At 37.9% G+C, this 22,992-nt stretch overlaps 1 protein-coding gene across 1 annotated transcript in view; it reads left to right on the forward strand.

Moving 5' to 3' along the window:
- Nucleotides 1–670: 670 nt before the first annotated feature.
- The window catches only part of slc17a6a (solute carrier family 17 member 6a), a 22,830-nt gene continuing 508 nt past the window's right edge, over nt 671–22,992 (forward strand). Inside the window, exons 1-12 of the mRNA XM_077209946.1 lie at nt 671–1,254; nt 2,719–2,974; nt 3,197–3,315; nt 4,126–4,240; nt 7,398–7,485; nt 7,565–7,651; nt 7,750–7,892; nt 9,015–9,164; nt 12,290–12,422; nt 12,522–12,632; nt 12,774–12,901; nt 19,959–22,992. The exon at nt 19,959–22,992 is cut by the window's right edge and continues 508 nt beyond it. Of these exons, the coding sequence (XP_077066061.1) occupies nt 1,169–1,254; nt 2,719–2,974; nt 3,197–3,315; nt 4,126–4,240; nt 7,398–7,485; nt 7,565–7,651; nt 7,750–7,892; nt 9,015–9,164; nt 12,290–12,422; nt 12,522–12,632; nt 12,774–12,901; nt 19,959–20,306 (1,764 nt within the window). The 5' untranslated portion in view covers nt 671–1,168 and the 3' untranslated portion in view covers nt 20,307–22,992. The remainder of the gene's footprint in view (nt 1,255–2,718; nt 2,975–3,196; nt 3,316–4,125; nt 4,241–7,397; nt 7,486–7,564; nt 7,652–7,749; nt 7,893–9,014; nt 9,165–12,289; nt 12,423–12,521; nt 12,633–12,773; nt 12,902–19,958) is intronic.

Consider the following 22,992-nt stretch of genomic DNA (forward strand, 5'->3'; position numbering starts at 1 on the left):
TCTTTTACTTTGTATGAATGTTTTTTGTCTTTGTGAAAATAAATGTTTTTGAATAATATAAAATAGAAATTTAAAGTTTGAACCAAAACAAATATTATTTGAAAAAAAAAAACGAAAAAATGTGGCTGTAACAAATTACAGTGTCAATGTATCGTTTTTTTAGCATAGCCTACATCCCTTTACATTTCTATGCCCCACAAAATAATCAAAAACAATTTTAAGTAACTTAAAAAAATGAATGAAGAGTATTCACACAAACTAATGTTTTTTTTTATGAGTTGCACTGCTTATATGTATTTATGAATAATTTAACAGATCAGAGCAAACACGACACAGAGTCTAGCGCCCTCTTGTGATCATTATTCGAAATCTTTTTTTCATGCCCAACCCTGTTTTCCAAAATGATTATTAGTATTGTTGGTATAATCTATCATGAATATTCCTAAATCAATCAAAATAATTATAATTCTGACTCCAACAATAACCCACCCAATTGTCTCGTCCCAAGAGCCCATATAATCCCAGTCAAAACTGATGACTTGAAGGTTCGCATTTTTGTAAGCATACCTGATACCACTCAATGCATCAAATAATAATATACTATGACTCATAAATATGTTTGCCAATGGATTTTTGCTAATTGCTAGATGTCAATGCATTTCTTTTAAGCAGTTCATGAGTGCACGAGGGGAGCGCGCAGGTGTGGAGCGCGCAGCTCACTCGCTGTCTGTCTCTCTGGACGCGCGCTTTCCCTGTCCACGGTCCCGAACGCGCTCCCGCACCTAGTGCTGGCTTCCAACGCTTCACGTTTATTTTTCTTCTTCTTTCTTTGTCATTTTCCTCCTTCTAGCTTTTTAAAATGAGAATTCTCATGGATTATTCTCGTTTGTGATTATAAATATGTCGACAAAATGGAAATGCGAGGAATTACAGAAGTCGGAAAGGGAGTTTCAAAGGACATTTCAGTGACTGTGAAACAAGATTGTAATTGATTGATTATCTTGGTGTTTTGTAAGTCGTCTACAAGGAATAAAAACGCAAACCTTTTTTTTTTACTGGGTCAAAAAATACTGCTCAGGTTTTCACACTCAAGGAATATGCTGAAATATCTTACAGCCAATTCAAATTAAATTTCTTATTCTTATCGAGTGGAATATTATCTTTGGAGATGGATACGATGAAGGAACGAGTTTTGGCTCCCGGTAAGGAGAGATTGAGGAATCTGGCCGGGAAAACCCTGGGACACATGCACAGGTATCAGCCCCTTTCATTCAAACAAGGAAGACAGGAAAAACGTAATGATGTTTACACAAATATTAAAATTATTTTCTCGATGTCAAAGTACAATTTTCATGTCTATAGAAATTCAAATAGCCTATTTTTCCTCCCATAGCTACATAAAAATGGCTAAATAACGCATCATTTATAGTGATTATACAATTTGTAGTGTGGCATGTTTTTTTCGTAATTTTTCGTTAGGAGAAAATACGACAGAAATGACTGTGTGCGTTAAAGATCGAGATGTGATCGTGTGTAGATCTAGAGATGAAAGAATTCCTCCGAGGATCGTTCCTCTGCCCACAGCGCTCCTGAATCAATTAATTATTCATGAAAAGAAAGTCGTGACACGACCAGCTTAGAATAAGTCCCTTTAATTAAATTTTATAGTTATTATTATTCATTATTTTCATTATTTTTAAAAATTAAAACACACAATAAAGTAGGCTAGTAGCCTATATTTCTTTTTAGTAGCTAACTCACAATTCAATTTCAGAATAGAATCACAGCTTTTTCCGTTTTACTTTGTCAAAATTGTCTCAATGCTTTATATTGTAGGAAAACAGTGCGATGAAAACATTTTTCAGAGCGTATTTGTATTTTCTATATTTAATTTTAGGCCAGTGGTTATGAAACGCTCAGAGTCGGAACGAATCAGTGAATGGTTTTCATCACAGAAAATAAATAAATAAATGAATAAATCACTATGATCCGATACACAATGGTCAATCTAATATAGCCTAGGCTACCACACCATTATATAGAACGATATTTCTTGAAGGCTATTTCGTTTATTTTAATGTTTTTCCCCTTTTATATTTAACTGTTGAAGCAGCCACAAAATGTGTTGAAAAGCAAAAAAAAAGCTAAATATGGTCACGTCTGCATTTAAGGCTGTAGATATGTATTTATATAAGGATGTAAGAGATAAAAATGCTGCAATGCGGTGCAAATAACCAAATTTGCCAAATCGTGATCAGACAGAGATAGCCTAACTCTGTATGTTCTGTTTTTTTTTTTTTTTTTTTTACTGTATGGATGCAATTATGAAATAAAATAAACAAACATGATAACATCGTATCCAAAAACTGGAGGAATAAAATTATTTTAAAGAAAAATAAATGTGTATCTGTTTTTAACAGAGATAGCCTATGCTATGTATTTTGTACAGTCTATTAGCAAACAAAGAATAACGTTCGACTAACGTTATGATATTTATTTTCCCAGGAATAGACGGGTTACGAACTTTATAGTAGGTCTACAGTAACGTTTTTGTGAGATGATCGAATATTCGAATGTTGTAGTTTAGCCTAATGGTTATTTTCTCTTGCTTTTTTATTTATTTATTATAAACTTACGTTCCCAGAACACTAGGCACACGCACACACAATTATAGAATTGTTGTGTGTTTAGAAACTGAGCAATGCGTTATCTTCACAGGGTGATGGAGAAGAAACAGAAGACGGGTGAGGTGATCGAGCTGACGGAAGATGGGCGTCCCGCGCAAATGAAAGAGAAGAAAGCGCCTCTGTGCGACTGCACGTGCTTCGGGCTCCCGCGCCGCTACATCATCGCCATCATGAGCGGCCTCGGGTTCTGCATCTCGTTCGGGATCCGCTGTAACCTCGGAGTCGCGATCGTCGGCATGGTCAACAACAGCACCATTCACAGAGACGGCAAGATCATAATCACAGAGGTGAGACTGAACCTCTCCGAGTAATGCTCCTCCCTCACGTCCCTGTCACTCAGAGCATCCTCATGTGAAGAAACACTTCCACTGTTTCAAAAATAACTTCATTTTATGAGGGAAAACAAATGGAAAATGTTTCAAGGAAATCTTTGAAGTTACAGTGTTTCGTAAATTTATAAAATGACTGCTGAATTAACCGTGCGTTATTATATACATTTTTCCCATAAGAAAGCTAAGTTTAACTGGGATCCGGAGACAGTGGGAATGATCCACGGCTCGTTTTTCTGGGGCTATATAGTGACACAGATCCCAGGTGGATATATATCCTCACGACTGGCCGCCAACAGGTAGGCTAATTCACCACACGCATTTAGAAAATGTAGCTACGTTTAATTTGTACAAATATTTAATTATCAATTTATATGTTTACAAATAGCCTAGAGATTTATTTCACATAGGTGTTTATATTAGGTTGAAAGTCCATATCCTTCCCTGTCTGTGCTTTATTTGGTTGCCATGAACCGTGAATGCAGAAGAGCAGACACGCTTTCCTCTGGAGACCTCATTAACCAGCGACATGATCACGTGTCTGTGCGCTTCTGAGCCACAACATAACTCCCTTTGACTGATATAGACTCATATTTTTACATAGGACCTGTTTAAATAGGCTATATGCATATAGGATATACATTTTGCAGATTGTGTTTTTTTAAATGTTGTTAAATGTTGCGCATTTTGAGCCTGCATGTAGCTATATGAACAGGTCTGTTAAATGTCGACTTTTGATTCCATTGTCCTTGCATCTTGGCTTTAGAATTTTGAGATTTCAATTTCACTAACATGAATTTCACTCATTAAAACTGATGACTGCAGCTTGTGAAAATTAGATTCCACACACAATTAATAAAACATGTTTTCCTGGCTTTGAGCGCTCTTAGAATGATTTCTCTACTAGACACTGATGCCTTCGGGTAAAACTGAGTTAAACTGAGTAAATGTTCTTAGCTGTCGGGTCCTGGCATGTATTTCCGGCTCAGTTTCCTGCATCTGCACTTTCAGTCAGTGGAAGATTGCTGTCGATCTACAGTTTGACTGGTGCCCATGATGTCAAATAATTAAAGAGTATCACATTGTTTTCTGCTCACTGTGATTTCCAGGGTGTTTGGTGCTGCTATCCTGCTGACGTCCACACTCAACATGTTCATCCCCTCTGCTGCACGTGTGCACTACGGCTGTGTCATGTTCGTGAGGATACTGCAGGGCCTGGTGGAAGTAAGACTCTGGTCTTTTCTTTTAATCCATACAATGCTTATCAAATCACTGTTTAATTATTTAACACATGTTTTATCAAGAGCGTTTACACTGAACATAGAACAGGTCCAGCCCACTATAGCAACCAGATGTTGAAATATTATTGGGGTCAAGTTTAAATGGACAACATTTGTAACATGATGTCAGTTACCACAGAAAATAATTTCTACTCATCTCTCAATTCAGAACAAATTAAAATTGTGTTTACAGTAAAGCACTTAAGTCAATGGGACATGTCGGTACAGACAGATGAATGTTACAGTAAAAGGCACGATTTTTAAAAAAAATTATAGCCATTAAATTCACATTAGATAAACCTAAAATTGACAGTTAACATGAATAAAATCGATTACTATGCTTTTCTGTGTGATCTCAGTAACACTTTAAAATAAGGTTTCATTTGTAAAAACTATCATAAAGAATATGCATATCAATAATTTTGGTTTCATGCAGAACCTCTTACATCCTTGGAACAAAAAGTTCTTTACACTGAAAAACGGTTCTTTAGATTATTAAGAAAATGTTCTTAATTAATAAAAAAAAAATGGTTCTGGTAAGAACTGTTCGCTGAAAGGTTCTTTGGGGAACCAATAGTTCTTCGATGGCATCACTGTGAAAACCTCCCTTTTGAAACCTTTATTTTAGAGTGTACATCAGCACAGCAGACACACTGAAACCACAGGAGTGAATAAACAAATTATGAAAAATGAAACGCTTGAAAAGGAGAGTATACTGAGTTATGATGTCATCTCTTATTCAAACAAAACTCAAAATATGAACATTGAAAGAGTTTTAGCAGCTGCTTGCTGGCTTTATCCGTGTGCCGGTCGCCTGCTATTCTACACTATTGTTCAGTATATGATGAGTGCTGACTGTACATGAATTAAAACCCATTTGAGGTTATTGTAACCACACTAGCTTGTGTTGTGTGTATTGACATTAGCTCTGCGGATGTGCTTTTCTTTGCTGGCTGCAGCAATTTGTGTCTACCAGTGACTGATTCTGTGACAATTAGCTAGTAATGAAGATTTAATGGGCAGCATTAGTGTGTTTGTGGTGAATCAGATCTGATCTGCTTGCGTTTGCGTTAGTCTGCATGGATCATTAATCCTTATTTGAATTGCGCTTGTATGCGTTACTGTTAATTTGTTAAGGGTTAGATTTATCTCTGCTTTTTTATGACCTCTTGTAAGTTATTTCTTTAAAACTTTTGTTCTAAGAGCTTTTGAATATTTTTATTGCAAATATATTAAGCGTAGCTTCCATTCTGGCAGGTCAGGTTAGTCAAGCTCGCATCAGCTGACTCTCAGCTGATCCGCGTCTACCTACAGGAATACGACGTCTATCACTGTATACATATACTGTATAAGCTCGCCATTATTATCAGCAGCTATCGCGCTTCTCAGGAGCTCATTACCCTCCTCCAGTCAGGATTTGGCATTCTGATTCCCCCTCAATCAGACTAAAATTCTCGAATTATGTTGTACATTAAAATTAATTAATGATATCCGCAATACATTCATGTTGGTTCTGTTCTGTTTACCCCAAGGTGGGTTATCGTTGCGCTCCTGCTCTTATCCACGCTAGGCTACATGGATGCGCAGGGAGTTCTTGCCCAGAACAGAACCATACCGCCAATCCTAACTGTATGCTAATTGTATTTGAGTGGTCCTGACAGAAATATATAAACAATGCTTAATTGGTACTAACAGTGTTGGTAGTAACACATTACAAGTAACTCGAGTTACGTAATCAGATTACTTTTTTCAAGTAACTAGTAAAGTAACGCATTACTTTTAAATTTACAACAAAATAATATAATAAAAGTTACCTTTTCAAATAAGTAATGCAAGTTACTTTGTTTTCCCAATTATTGATTTGCCCTCTCGTCCCCATGTTGAGAAAAATTGTGAGTAAGTTCCGAGGCGTTGTGTGTAAAACATGATGGTTATTGTAGTTCTAGTCTAAATGTGAGTATGTATTTACTAATCTCACTTGCACAAAAAAGATGAATTATTCCTCAAAATGAATAAGATTTGTGAAATTATTTGTTAAATAAAACAAATATTTCTATGCATTCAATCTCACTTTATTGACCAATGTATTTGTCTCTGACTTTTGATGATTCAGTTAAATCATAAGCAGATGACTTTACATTTTTTGTTTTTATTGGTGAAGTAAATGTTAAACTTTCTTCTCCTGCATTCCTCTGCGATCCAGAACAGCAGCACAGCTGAAAGGTTTGTTTGAGCTGCTGTACAGGAGCTTCGTTTCCTGAATCTTCGTTTCCTTCAGCTTTATTATTTCAATTTCGGTGTGAAAGGTTTTTGTATTTGCCCAAAAATAGAACTTTTTGTTATAAAAAAACAGTAACGGTAAAGTAACATAACACGTTACTTTTCCTTAAAAAGGTAAATAAGTAGCTCAATTATTTACCTTTTAAGGGAGTAACGCGATATGCATTACTTTTCAAAGTTACTTTCCCCAAAACTGGGTTCTAAGATGGATACGAAAATATCCTCCACACCGTTACACCACCAGCAGCCTGAACAGGGATGGATCCATGCTTTCATGTTGCTTTATGCCAAATTCTGATCCTACCGTCTGAATGTCGCAGAAAAAAACAGCACTCGGCAAACGGAAAGGAGTGTATTCTGCTGCTGTAGCCCGTCTACTTCAAGGTTGGACGTGTTGTTCGTTCTGAGATGCTCTTCTGCAGACCTCGGTTGTAACGAGTGTTTATTTGAGTTACTGTTGCCTTTCTATCAGCTCAACCAGTCTGGTCATTCTCCTCTGACCTCTGGCATCAACAAGGCATTTCCGCCCACAGAAATGACTCTCACTGGATATTTATAGTTTTGAATAGTTTGAGTAGTTTTGTGATAATCCCAGCAGATCAGCAGTTTAAATACGTAAACCAGCCCGTCTGGCACCATAAATCACCTTTGTTACCAATTCTGATGCTCAGTTTGAACTTCAGCAGATTTGTATTGACCATGTCTACATTATGTAATGGAAATATTTAAAATCTTTCTTTTATGTATATATTTATAGGTATCTTTTTATGTATACATATATAACACTATTGTAATATATATAAAACATTGTGTGTGTCCAGGGTGTGACTTACCCAGCATGCCATGGAATTTGGAGCAAGTGGGCTCCACCCCTTGAGAGAAGTCGCCTAGCAACCACCTCTTTTTGTGGTAAATACAGTGTGCCTTTTTAAAAGCCCACACAACACAGAATACCCAAAATAAAACCTTTACAAACACCCTGTTTCAGGTTCATACGCGGGTGCTGTGATCGCCATGCCGTTGGCAGGAATATTAGTGCAGTACTCAGGCTGGTCTTCTGTCTTCTATATATATGGTAGGTTTATAACCTTGACTGCGAAGTCTGAAATTATAACAGAATGTTATTTTTTGTGTGTACTTGTTCTTCATGATTTCCTCTCCATTGGGCTACAGGGTGTTTTGGGATTTTCTGGTACATGTTTTGGATTCTGGTTTCATATGAGAGCCCAGCAGATCATCCCACCATCACAGATGAAGAGAGAACTTACATAGAGGAGAGTATTGGAGAAAGTGCCAATCTACTTGGGCCGTCTGAGGTACGTTTTCTTGTGTGGTTTCTCCTGGAGAAATCCGAAGATCCCATGAAATCAAATTTGGGTATTAGTCCATGTCTATTAGCTTTAAGGTAGCAGAGCTGAAGCAAATCATGTTTTTATTCCTCAAGTTGTCTGTGTTCTTAGAGCTTCTGCCCTGGGGAGCTTGAGAATCTAGTAGATTCCTGTTCATGTCAATGGCAGTTGTGCAGCTTGAGAATATAAATCCATTACATGCTGTTAAGTGTAAATAAATAAATACAGGAACTGTGTAACGTTCAGGCTGAGGAAGAAGATGAGGCAAGGTGTAGTTGATCTAAACTTTATTACACAAAACAAATGAGAATAATCCACCATGAAGAATGGATGAAACAGGGTTCATAAGCACATCCATCACCAGACAATGAGTGAATGAAAATGAGGGCATTATATACAAAACTAACCAAGGATCAAAACAAGGAACATGACAACCAGTGATAAACGTACTAGAAACCATGCCAACAGAAAGGAAGCAGGAAATAGAAAAACGGGTATATTTACATGACAACTAGGCACTAAAAATGAAAAAAAGTTTTCCTTTGCGTGCTTTGCATACAGACAGGAACGTTGTCAATAGACTCCTATTCACACGGATCAGTAAAATCTATTACAAACGCTGAATTATGCTGCGAGGCCAGTTGGCAATGTTACTTTGTAAAGAAACACTACGCACCAATAGACTGAACATGTAATACGCATGACGTCACCTTTTTCACGTATTCACATTTTTGTAGTTTAAACAGAGATGAAAACGGCATCGTTTTCAAAAATGTGCACTTTGAATCCCATTTTCAAAGGCCCCCAAAACGCTGTAGTCATGTAAATGAATGACCAAAGCACATAAAACGTTTTCTGTTTTCTATGATTAGTCGTGTAAACGACTTGAAATCCTTGAAAATCCCCTTAAAGTCCTTGAGAATAAAACTGAAAATTTTTAATTTATTTCTTTGTTTCTTTCAAAATGTTTTATGTCATCAGAATTCAAGCAACTTCAGAATATCCATCAATATCCAATCAATTAATTGCTTAAAATTTAAATTGTACAGGTATTCTATAGATTTATTAACATGTTTCTTTTTTCTACAGAAATACAAGACACCCTGGAGGAAGTTCTTCACCTCCATGCCGGTGTATGCAATCATTGTGGCCAACTTCTGCCGGAGCTGGACCTTCTATCTGTTGCTCATCAGTCAGCCGGCGTACTTTGAAGAAGTGTTTGGCTTTGAAATCAGTAAGGTGAGAGAATTTAGGGAGAAAATGTTTTTGCATTAATCAAGTCGCAGTATTTAACAACTCGTAAGGCGTACAGCACATGTGCTTGTGGATTTGCTGTATGAATTGGTCTCATTTGCAATCCTTTCTGGTCATGCTTGAATCATCTGTTGTGTCTGACCCCTCATTCACTGAGTCGCCGTATTGGATTGTATTTGAGATGTTGGGCATTCAGAAATGTGTGTTCATAGTGGCGTACATAAATGAAAGCTGACATTGTTATTGATCTTCGGCTCCTGAGCTGAGAGAGTGATATAAATCCTGCAAACCTGACAGGAGTAATTGAACCACTGCTTTAATTCTGCTGGTCTAACTGTCTCATAGGTGCAGTATGGGAGATTGGACTTACAATTTGTTTTTGGGTTTTATCAGCTAGGGCTTGTTTAGGATTTCCATTTTAGTGATATTTTTAAGCCACACATTTAGGTTATTTAGGATGCTATATTGTATTGTATAGGCTTTCAGTGTTTTCACAGTGTTTCTCAGCCAGACACTGTTCACTCCCGTTCACCCGAAACATCTAAACCCGTATGACTTTGTTCTTCTGTGGAAAACTATAGAAAATGTGCATAATATATCAGCTGTTGTTATGCACCATAAGTTTCTTACAAGTTGTCCATATAACTTGTGCACTACATTTTAAGCCATACAGTGAATTTGTGTGAGTAATATGTGCAAATAAGCTCTAAAATATCTAAAACTTGCTATGACTGGTCATTACACATGCACTTTTAATCTGTGCAACCCTTTTAGCATACTTTTAAAAAGGTTATTATGGAAATAATCTACTTTAAAAGAATATACAGTACTTAAGTGTGAACTGAATGTAATGTTTTTGGACACTTAATTGCATGTTATTCAGAATAAAATGAAAATGTATTATATGTAATTATATGTAGTTATGTAAATTCATATTAAACAAAATTAGCTGAAATTAAGAGTGGTTTTTGACCCACTTTTATTAGGATTTAAGTACATGTAAGTAATGTCTTAATTGTCTTTGAAATATGGTTAAGTGTACTGCCAAATGTACTGACAAGCATTTATCATAACCTAAAATATATTAATGTCATTTCTATTGAAACGTGTGTATTGAAATATATTTGTAATTACACATTTTGTTTTTTGTCCAATATAGATGAAGAAAGGCAAAGTAGTTCCAAATAGCAGCGTGGTTTATTAAATAAAGCAAAACAGATCTTCAAAAGGGTGCAAACACAACGACACCAGACAATGAACTGAGGGACTTAAGGGACTTACTTCTTTACATAGAAGAAATTAAAATAATCAAAAGAAATCAGAATAATTAAACCAGTTTAGAATAAAAGATAAAATACAGAAATAATCAAAAGAGAATAATTTTGATAATAATTAATTCTTTCAGAATAATTAAAACATAAAATAAAATACAGTGCAAACATTCGGATGAACAGTGGCACAGTGCTCATTCAGTAAATGCACAGCTAAACAGATGTGTTTTGAGTCTGGATTTGAATGTGACTACTGTAGGAGCACATCTGATCTCTTCTGGAAGCTGTTCCAGCTGCGGCTGGCATAGTAGCTAAAAGCAGACTCGCCATGCTTAGAGTGAACCCTTGGTATTTCTAGCCGATGTGATCCTAATGATCTGAGTGATCGGTTGGGTTTATATTCAGTGAGCATATCTGCAATGTATTGAGGTCCTAGGCCATTGAATGATTTATATACCAGTAATAATACTTTAAAATCAATCCTAAATGTAACTGGCAGCCAGTGTAAAGACCTGAGGACAGGTGTGATGTGTTCATATTTTCTGGTTCTGCTCAGCGTTCTGTATGAGCTGCAACTGTCTTATGGTCTTTTTGGGAAGGCCAGTGAGAAGTCCATTACAATAATCCACCCTACTGGTGATGAAAGCATGCACAATTAGTATGCTTGAACAAGCATACTAATATTAGTATATTAGTATGCTTGTTCACTTTTTCACCTTTAGTTAGTGTGTAATCTTGCTGTTTGAGGATAAAAAAGATCTGCAAGATTACAAATCTCAACCTCCACTCCAAAGGGTGATATTTTATTTAACAGAATCAAGAACTACAACGAACGACTCGTTTGGACAACAACACGTTTTTTCTGGATCTTATGAAGTCACAATGTTACTAATTTAATCTCCGCCCACAGAATACGCAACAAAGGGGACGAGGCCTGGTTGAGCTGCATTAGAGAGGACTTTGTTGATATGTCAAAGAGTCACTGTTTTTTCCACCTTGTTTCCAAAACTCATTTGTTTGACCTTCCTAAGACAAACTTTGAGTGGTTAAAATTAGTTTTTAACACTATTCCTGAACATTATAACCTCAAAGTGTATCTGTGCGGGTGTGCGCTGCACATTTTATGGAGAACAGCTTGTTTTCTCTTGCTTCGCCTGTGCTTCCCCCCATATAGTCCCAAGTAAATATCTGCCTATGAAATAGTCTTAATCTAGCCTAGTCTTAATCTGCAATGCTATTTGTACTCGTGAATACAAGAAGTAAATTTTTATTTTATTTTTTATTTTTTTTATTACTTTTACTAATGACATGCTACCCGGCAACTAAGGATTCAATTCATTATGCTAAACTAAGCTAGCGGCGGTGCTGCCAGACTAAGACAATGCATGCAATGAGACAAAAATTGTGTTTGCCCACCCATCTAAATGTAGCGGAGACGGTGAATAACCCCTCAAAAAATGGTGGCGTGTTCCTTTAAGTGTTTTAAGAAACATAGGTGTACTTTAATATACACTTTCATGACTAAGTGGCATTTTAAATACATGAAAGTGAGTTTTTTTAAATACATATGTAAAATGTGCATATAGATTATCAAGATTTGAAGTACACTATAAGTGCACAATACAATTAAGTTCACTTCCCTTCTTTTTCACAAGGGAAATGCAAATGAGTTTTAAAGCTTTAGCAGAGGGGACTTACAAGTGCATAAAAATCATAAAAAACACCAAAAGTGTGGCTCAGGGATTCATCAAGAATCACATGGGTTTGGAACGAGTATATTTTGTAAATGGTTATTTTTTCAGTTTTCATCATTTTGACGTTTTCTTTGGCTGTTGTCAGGTTGGTATGCTCTCTGCTTTACCCCACCTGGTTATGACCATCATAGTACCAATTGGCGGCCAACTGGCTGACTACCTGCGCAGAAAAAACATCTTATCCACCACCACCGTCAGGAAGATCATGAATTGCGGAGGTGAGAGCGACCATATTTGATTACATTGTTTGTACCTTTTATGAAATTTATAAAACAATATTTGTTGGTATGACCTTTGACCCACCCATGTGACTGTAGGGTTTGGAATGGAGGCCACGCTGCTGTTAGTGGTTGGTTTCTCTCACAGTAAAGGTGTGGCCATCTCATTTCTGGTGCTAGCCGTTGGTTTTAGCGGATTTGCTATATCAGGTGAGACGCTTTATAATTCTGTTTTCACACTCAGACATGTTATAGACATCATTGCAAGTTTTGAAATCACATTTTGATTTAAAAAATAAATGTCTCCCAATTTTTCTGAATTTCTTTTTTTTAATCCGGCTCCTCTCTAAGGTTTTAATGTCAACCACTTGGACATTGCGCCAAGGTATGCTAGCATACTGATGGGCATTTCTAATGGAGTGGGCACACTTTCTGGTATGGTCTGCCCTCTCATTGTAGGAGCTATGACCAAAAATAAGGTGAGAAATCCTGAAATTATCCACATTTTCTTTATTCATTGAATCATGTTTTTTTGTTTTGTTATCGTACCACTTTAAAGCCTGACAGATGAAATTCAGAATTTTTTAAATTTATTACATTTTTATGGAACAGTTCATTGGACCTTTAGGCAATATATATATATATATATATATATATATATATATATATATATATATATATATATATATATATATATATATAAACAAAAGGTTTGCATATGTATTTTTTGTTGAGTATCATATTTGATACATAGGGCATTTATAGCTCATACTCGAGGACAAAATAAAAAGGCCGTTATTTATATGGCCAAAAAGTGAGATGAAATTCTGATAGCTTGTAATTTACATCAATGATATTTATAACAGTAAAGCAGACAGTACACAGTTGTATACTTACATAAAATGTATATAAATATCAGTTCCCTATATCTCTCAATAATATGCCTTAAACTGTAAACCCGAATAAGTTAGCAAAACATTAGGTAAAACAATTTGGTAATTAGTTATTAAATTTTTTTAAGTCAAAGGGACAGTTCATCCAAAAATGTACCCCATGATTTACTCACCCTCAAGCCATCCTAGGTGTATATGACATTCTTCTTTCAGACGAACACAATCGGAGTTATATTAAAAAATGTCCTGGCTCTTCCAAGCTTTATTATGGCAGTGAATGGTTGTTTCTGTTTTGAAGTCCATCAAAGTGCCTCCATCCATGATAAAAGTGCTCCACATGTCTCTGGCGGGTTAACCTTTTGAGCGGTACGGTCCCATATATGGGATTTAGAATGAACAGTGATGTGACATCACTGCCAGATGCTTTCAGGCGTTGGCTGGCGCTGAGCCAGAGACGGACACTCAGCACTGTCATATATCGTAACTATTTGCATTGTTGCATGCTTATTTTAGGTGTCAGACATTTAAATACTCATAAGCACTAGTAAAACAAAACATTTGGAGTGTGTAAAATACACACTAATGTCTATGGAAGCAGCAATAACAATCTATTCTTATACTGTAATTTGCCGACGTGTGTTATTCATATCAGATACACATAGTGTAAGTACTATAAAGTTTACTCTATTCTTTTCCCAGTTCACAGGCCACTTTCTTACATGTATTTCAGGAGAAACTGATGATTTCCCATGCTGTAAATCCGACTGACAGGACTCTCTAGACTGCGGCGCAAACGAACATGGCGCCGCCCATCTCACGTTATAGATCATGCTCAAAATTATTTATAAAGGTCTTTATGAGAATCGGAATACAGATAGTTGTTGACATGGTAGGCAAGTTTGTGAATATTTTGAATAAAAAAGGAAAAACTATATAAAAGCGTTACATCTGTCATACAGTGTTACTGTGGCTGCGGTGTATCACGTGACAAGCGTGGCGCGTCGCTTCACTTCAGAAGGCCTTTATTAATCTCCCCTTTTTTAACCTCCCCCTTTTTATAATGGATAGTGGCACTTTGATATACTTCAAAACAGAAACAACCATTCACTGCCATTATAAAGCTTGGAGGAGCCTTAATACTTACCTTTTAACCCACTATAAGTTCTTCAGTCTAGTTAATTCGACTTAAAATATTAAAAACAATATAAATGTTATCCTTACATTTCATTTATAAAAAAATCAGTAAAGATTTCAAAGCAAAAAGACACCTGAAGGTGGATGGAAGGTTTACAATACTTGCTAAAAATGTATAAACTATCAAACAAATGACAGAAGGCATCTATATTGTGCAGTCACATTTTGATCATATTGATCATTTAGAGGCCTTTGCGTAACAAATATGATACAGGAGGCTTAGAGTTAAAGACACTTTGGTCCCATTCTATAGCCTTATTCGCACAGGATTAGTATTATCTGGTAGAGATGCGCGGATGGGCTATTATTTCATTCGCAACCGCATCACAAAACTCATCATCCGTCCGCCATCCATCCGCACCAACGTTTTTGACCAATTTTCCCGCCCGCCATCCACTGATACAAGGCGCTGCTGATGACAGTCGCGAGACTAGAAACCGCCCGCACCCGCCCGAATTTCATTAAAATATTTTTTTTCGTCACATCATCCGCCCGATCCGCGGCAATAACCGCCAACGTAAATATATGTAGTAAAGTAAAAATTCCCCCGCAAATTCCCTACTATATTTCGCCGAACACCGAGGTCCTGTGATAATATTAGTCCCATGCAAATCGGCATCTCTGTGATTTGGCCGGATCGTATATAATTTTTTCAAGATTTTTGTTTCCTGTGCGCCTTTTTATCCATCTTTCGCGAAGAATGGAGGCTGTGATGGAGTGTTTTGATAGTATTTTTGGGTGCTGGGTCATATCGCTATACACAACTACACAATTTGCAGAAAGTGAAAGCTGAAAATCATCAGAAGAGTGACATGTATAGCAGCATGCGGTAAGGAACTTTATTCTGTTTATGTCATAATATATTATACAGCTAGACCTATAACGAAAAGACATTTCCAAGCAATAGCATATTGACGTCATATCCAGGCGATAAGTCAGTAAATTTCGGCCAAAGGCCGATTCGCACGGGATTAAGATCACAGACAACATCCGCAATTAGAGGTCACCAGGTAAAACTAATCCAGTGCGAATAGGGCTTATGTTAAGTAGCTTTAAGTACTTTTTACTTACATTAAAAACAAGTATGTACTTATTGGGTTCATGTTGTATTGTAAAACACTTTTGCTGCTATTGAGGGGGGATACGGGTAAGGTTTGGGACAGGTGTGTGTGGTATGGGTCGTTTTAAGGGTGGGTTAAGGTGTAAGGGAAGGGTCAACAGTGTAATTACAAATATCATTACATAAATTAATCACAGCTGTAATTACATGCAAGTATTTTCAAAATATAAGTACAATGTAAAAACATGTATGTACACAAGTCCAGTGCATCAAATTATTAATTTACATAGTAGTTAAAGCCACTTAAAAAAAAAAGTGGGACAGACACTTCTAATGTTCAGGAGCAGAGCGATGGGGGGAAAAGCGTACAGGCGAAGCCTCGGCCAGGCCTGTACAATGGCAACCAACCCCAGCAGGGCTGGATGAGTGAGGGAGAACCAAAGTGGACAGTGGGACGTCCCTCGAGACGCAAACAGATCCACTTCCATTGGTCCAAACCTCTGACATATCAACTCCACCACCTCTGGATTGAGTCTCCATTCCCCGGGCCTCAGCCCCTGCCTCGACAGGATGTCTGCTCCCCGATTCAGAACCCCCGGGACATATATTGCTCCTATATATAATATTTTCCCTTGGGACCATAAAATGATCTGATGAGCCAATCTGGATAGAGGGCGCGATCTGAGTCCCCCTTGTCGGATCAGATAAGCTACCACTGATGTACTGTCCGAACGTATCAAAAGACGTGGTAACCTTTGATGTCTGGGAGGAGGCTCCTCAGAGCCCTGAACACAGCCAACATCTCTAGGCAATTTATATGCCATGAATGATGATGGTCCTGCCACAGACCCCTGGCAAAGCGGCCTTCCGAGACCCCGCCCCAGCCAGTGAGGGAAGCGTTTGTCGAAACAGTTTTCCGGCGACATGACGCCCCTAACAATGGCCCTTGAGACAAGAACCAAGGTTTCTTCCATATTAATAGGGAAGGAAGGCATCTGCGCGTAACCTTTATTATACGGAATGGATTCCCCTTGGAGAAAAAAACCCTTGGCTTTGAGCCACCACTGAAGGGGCCTCATGTTGAGCAGGCCCAAAAGAATTATGTTGGATGCCGCTGTCATGAGGCCCAGCAGTCTTTGAAATTGCTTTTCAGTGATGGCCTGGCCTAGCTTTATCCCGGACACCATGGCCAGGATGGATTCGATACGCGCGGGAGACATACGTGCCCGCATCGTAACCGAATTCCATACCCCGCCCAGAAGAGTAGTCTTCTGAGCTGGGTCCAACACATTTTTCTTAGTGTTGAGTCTCAACCCCCGGTTCTGAATGTGGCAAAGGATGACATCTCGATGCCGAACTGCCATTTCTCGAGACTGGGTCAATATGAGCCAGTCGTCGATGTAATTCAGTATACGGATGCCCTGAAGCCTCAGTGGAGCCAGAGCCACATCCATACACTTAGTGAACGTGCGGGGAGAGAGTGCTAGGCCGAACGGATGAACCCGATATTGGTATGCTTCGCCCCCGAAAGCGATCCTCAGGAACCTCCTGTGACATGGAAGGATGGAGACATGAAAATAAGCTTCTTTTAGATCTATCGTAACAAACCAGCCCTTGGATCTGATTTGGTTCACAATAATGGGAATAGTAAGCATTTTGAACCTGGATCTCCTCAAAGAACGATTCGAAAGCCTTAGATCTAAAATTGGCCTCAGTCCGCCATCCTTCTTTGGAACTATAAAGTACCGGATGTAAAACCCGGACTCCCTGTCTGGTTGGGGAACACTTTCTATGGCCCCTTTATCCAGTAGAGTCTTTACCTCTTGTTCCATAACCCGAACCTGTTCTGGAACCACTGCAGTCGGTACCACCCCAGCAAACTTGGGAGGTCGGTGACCGAACTGCAATCTGTACCCATATTTTATAATATTCAGGACCCTATAGATATATTCGGAAGGCATTGCCATTCTTCTACAAAATCTACTAAGGGAACCAGCCCCTCGAGACTGGCCTCGGGTGCTTTCGAGCACTATTCTCGACCTCCTGAAGCGGAGGACCGGCAGGAAAAAGACAAGAAAGATTTTGTGACCATAGTCGGCGCTCTGTTGCAAGCTTTTGGGGCGAACGGCACGTTGTGCGTTCACTGGAAAACGATGTGGCCCGAAGCGTCCAGGACGGCGGGACAACATCTTTTTCCCCGAGGGCTCCTGCTGCTAGAACAACCTCGATTGCTCCACAGCGGGGGGGTTGGGGGCAGACCTTAGGGGTCCTACACTACAATTAGGACCTCTTTCCCGAAGCCTTCTTTGCCTGAAGAATGGCCCTCAGGTCACCCTTCTGGGTGGAGGACTTCGGTTGAGAGCATTTCCTCTGTTACCAGTCTCCCGCAGGAGGGGCTCTAGAGGCATTTTTTCTAGGGTTTTTTCCCAGGATCTAGAGATATCTTTATGAAGATCTGGGAAAAAACGGTAAGCCCCGGCGCTGAGGTTGTGAACAGTGCTGCAGGAATCTCTCGTCTAGCTTGCTTTGACGGGGATCATCCTGCTTATTTTGTGGCCAGCTGATGATATATTTTTTTATATATATCTCATTATTTTATTTTTTGAGTCTGACCACAGTACGCGTCACAACACCCAAGAGCTCTACATAAGCAGAAACATGAGTCGGCGAGTGTGACTCATGTTGCTCGTTCCCGATGCTGAGCACATCTTCAATTCTCAGAAACAGATAGCTCAAGCACCGGGCACTCGTCACGGACAGAAGAAGCCGCATCGCGGGCTTCTGCGTCGTGAACGAGTGTTATAGAATCTGCGGATGATGAACGAAAAAGTGCCTCAGCAGTCTCGTTCTCATCTGCGAGATCCTTCTATCTCCACGATCTAAGCCGCGGATCTAAGCCGGGACCCGAATCGCGGGGATCGCGAGCCTGGCCATCATCAGAAAATATAGCCAAGCGGGAGCGCAGCACTCTAATAGGAAGTGCTTCACAGTGTTCACTGGCAGCACCCTCGAGAGCTGCCTGTGCGTGCTGCGCCCAAACAACACCAAATAAGACAGACAGTTTCACAGAGAGCGCTTGCTGAAGAGCGAAAGCTAATGTGTGTGTGCTGGCATCACTTTTATGTGCCGTCACATGTTACGTCATGACGCAACACCAATCAGGATTGGATTAGTTTCATTCATACTTCAGAGGCGCACGCTAAGGGAGCGTCCCCAAAGAGTCGTTTTCAACGACGCAGTGCGAGTTCCCTCCAAAGGGAACTGCTATATTTGACAAACAGAACTCACTGATGAAAATGTGGCATCCCACAATGCAATGCGCCAGTTTGGCCAATGATAGATATATAAACTATTATTTTTACCAAAATTGTATTATTTTTACACGAATTTGGTACATAAATGCAAAATAATATTTACTTTCATTGACAAAAAAAAAATCATTGTAATAAGTCCATGTGACTGTAATGTGCTTGAGAAAACTGGAGAATGGGATCATCTAAACACAGTTTTTTAAATAAAGTAATATATTAAACATAACACAGAACTCAGGGAACAAAGCATCACAGAGACAGAAGCAACCATTTCATGTACAACAACTGACAATGTAACAAGTACAACACAAGGGCTATAAATACACAGGGGCAAACAACTTAACTAGATAATGAGGAAACAAGATTCAGCTGGGGAGACTAGTCAACATAAAAACTACAAAGGACTACAAAACATGGCACAGAACAGGAAATTAACAAAAAAGTCCACACAAGACAAGGGGAACACAAGACAGGAATCATGACAGTGACAATAATATAGCATACAATAACTAACATGTTTATTGTTGCATAATGTTGCAGTTTGTGATCAACAGTAGACACGCATTAAATTCTAAACACAGGCAAATAGAACTACATAATATTTTAAAAAATTGCATTGTTGTATTCTGAAGTACAAAAAGTCAAAGATTGCATTATACGGCCAGATTTACTAAACAGGGTAAATTAATAAATACAGCCGGATCATTTCAGTAATGACCAACACAATCTATCAAGAGCAGCGCGACTCAGCATCTGGTTTAAGACAAGTTTTTTTGTAGCATTGAATAATGGCGCAAATACCAGTAAATTGAGTAGCGCAAACTGCAGTAAATCACCTGCATGATTAATTTAAATATTCTCCTCCTATAAACGTACATTCTGAAAGAGAAACTCCTAAAAATGCATATGCAATAAGATCAGCCGCAAAAATAACCCTGTCCACGTCTTTTCAGCGCTAATTTTCCACTGGGTGTCTTTAGTAAATCCTGACAGTAGTTCTTTAATGCCAAAAGAGGGTTTGTGCTGGTACAAGCTGTTAGTAAATCTGGCCCTACATTTGATCTTTCTTGTCCACCAGACTCGTGAAGAATGGCAGAACGTGTTCCTGATCGCCGCACTGGTGCATTACGGTGGTGTCGTGTTCTACGGGATTTTCGCGTCCGGAGAGAAGCAGCCGTGGGCAGATCCAGAGGAGACCAGCGAGGAGAAGTGTGGCTTCATCGATGAAGACGAGTTGGCAGAGGAGACCGGTGACATCACGCTGAGCAGCGCTCCTTTTGGAGGCCAGGCCGGTCTTGGAGGCCCCGCCAAAACATATGGGGCCACAACACAGCTAAATGGGGGATGGGCGAAAAGCTGGGAGAAAAGCGAGGAATACATCCAGGAGGACGCCGAGCAGACGTATAGAGGAGACGGGTACTCGTAGATATTTCATTTCCAATGAGTCAAAACAAAACAAATCGTTTGAAATAAGAAAAAGTAAAAAAAGAAATAAAGAGAGATATAAGTGAATATAGACACAGTACTCAACAAGCATAGCTGTAGGAGTCAGAAACAACTTTTAAAAAGAGTCTTTGTCCAATCTGAAGTGAATATATAAAGAAAATATTTAAGAAGGAATAATGTATTGAGATATATAAATGAGAATATACAGCTAATTAGACATACAATGTCATATTTAGGATTATATAAAGAATTTATATGGCTAAATCAGTTTAAAGACAGTGTAAATGTTTCTTTTAAAAGTACAGATGTTCAATTATTACTGTGGTTTACAACATTTAATCAACTGACGATATTTAATAGCACAGACATCTGTAATCAAAGCACAGGTCTTGGCTGTTTTTTTACAGGTTTAGACTAGTTTTGTTTTAGTTTTGTGTCCTCTACTGTAACTTTAATAGATGAGTAGTTGAGTTTAATTGGTCAGGACCAATCAGAGTAGAGTAGAGTTGTTTAGATTAACATGTTGTTTTGTTCAAAAGAAACAAGTGTTTACTCTGGTTTAAAGAGCTCTTGCCATTGACCTTACCGAAAATATGCAAAATTTGGGTTATTTAACTATAGTATATAACTTAAACCTACAAAGAATGCTGTTTGTCATTATGTTCATGTACTGTATTACACATTATAAAATGGTCCCTTTAATTGGGACATAAACCTAGAAGGTAGAGCAAACAGACATTATACAACTGCTTGGTGCAGAAAGAATCTAATAGCACAAATTTGCAAATATAACTGCTAATCTGATACTCGTGTGTATTAAAATAAGTGTGAAATATATTGAAAAACCTTTAAATGTTTGAAACGTCCTAAAGTACACTTGAGGAATTTTTAAAGTGCAATCTTGTATAAATTTAGTTCAGCTACTTTACATCAACGATACATTCAAGTGTGTGCTTGGCAATACAGTCCTGTATTTTAAGTGGTATTAAGCTGGTCTTCATTTAAAATGTTTCATTTTAACCACCAAATAATTACAAACCAGACATTTTGATACTTCGAATGCACTGACATGTTGTAATTTGAAAAGAAAAAAAAGTAATTTCTATCTGAAGTATGTGTTTTGACATGGATTTACTGTTTCTGTGAGACTGTTGTGAAGCTGGGTCAGTGATATCTGTGCTAACTGTTTATTGGGCCATATTTAACAAATAAACTGTCATAAGAGCGAGGCGGTTCATGTGGGATGTATATTGTGATGCAACTGAAAACCTTGTATGGTTGAATCCTGAATAAGGACCATCATCTAACGTATTTAACTGTCGCCATGCAAAGCTGATGTGATGTGTTCTTGAGTGAATCTCTCAAAACCTGTCAGGAACAAGTCTACCGGTCTTATTTCACCTATTTCAGTTAGCTAGTATTTATTAAAAAATAATAAATTGTCATCAATTGCTCACTCTCATGCCGTCCCAAATAAGACTTTTGTTCATCTTTGAAACACAAATGAAGATCATTTAAATAAAATCGGAGAGATTTCTGTCCCTCCATTGACAGCTCTGCAACTACCACTTTTATGCTTCATAAAATCCATATGAATCAAGTGGTTTAGTTAAAATTTTCGGGAGAGACTTGATCGCTTTATATGATGAACAGATTTAATTGAGTCTTTTATTCACATATAAACATTGATCAGTGAAGATCAGAAGTTCAACCATAACTGCTTGACACGTGAGAACAAACCTCATTGGTTCTTCTCAAATGTGCTGCGTGATACCAGAATGAACCTCATTGGTTCTTGCATGTTAAGCAATCACGTTTGAGCTTCCTTTTACCTTAACTGATGTGTGAGTTGATAATTATACGTGATTAAAAGCCTAAATTCAATCTGTTCATCATATAAAGTGATCGTGTCTTTTCAGATAATTTGGACTGAGCCACTTAATTCATATGGATCAGTTTTACGATCTCTTTATTGACTTTTTGAAGCTTCAAAGTGGTAGTTGCGTAGCTGTCAATGGAGGGACAGAAAGCTCTCAGATTTCATCAAAAAGATCTTCATTTGTGTTCCGAAGATGAACGAAAGTCTTACGATTTTGGAACGACATAAGGGTGAGCAATTAATTACATCATTTTAATTTTTAGGTGAAGTAGCCCTATGAAAAAACATATTTTGCATTAAGAAAATCATGTTTTTAGGACCTGTTTTTTTGACAATTACGACAATTAAGCACATTTCCACGAAATTCTAATTATAGTAATGCAAAAATAAAAAATTATAATACTTTTTTTTAAATTAAATAGTAAAGTGTTTTTATTAGTCTTATTATTAATGTTATTTGTTATAGAAATAAGTAACCTGCATGGTGCTTATTCTCATGAAAATAATGTCAATGTAATAATAAAAAAAATAATCTTATAGTCCTAAAGGCTTCATTTTCTTTGAAAAATTAAATGTTACTTGTATATGTTTTGTAAGATTCACTCTGATGCTCCATTCATGACACAAACCAGTGTGTTATTAACCAGCAGTAATGTGTCAAAGTCTTACACTGTTCCGTGATCAAAAAAATATTATTAATAAATAAACAAATAAACAAACACAACTATTAAGAACATGTACTGCAATAATTTACTAATAACATCAGCAATCTTGTAATATTCATCAT

The sequence above is a fragment of the Siphateles boraxobius genome, unplaced genomic scaffold (assembly GCF_051911475.1).
Source record: "Siphateles boraxobius isolate OS27281-9 unplaced genomic scaffold, OSU_SipBor_1 65, whole genome shotgun sequence".
Taxonomy (NCBI): Eukaryota; Metazoa; Chordata; class Actinopteri; order Cypriniformes; family Leuciscidae; genus Siphateles; species Siphateles boraxobius.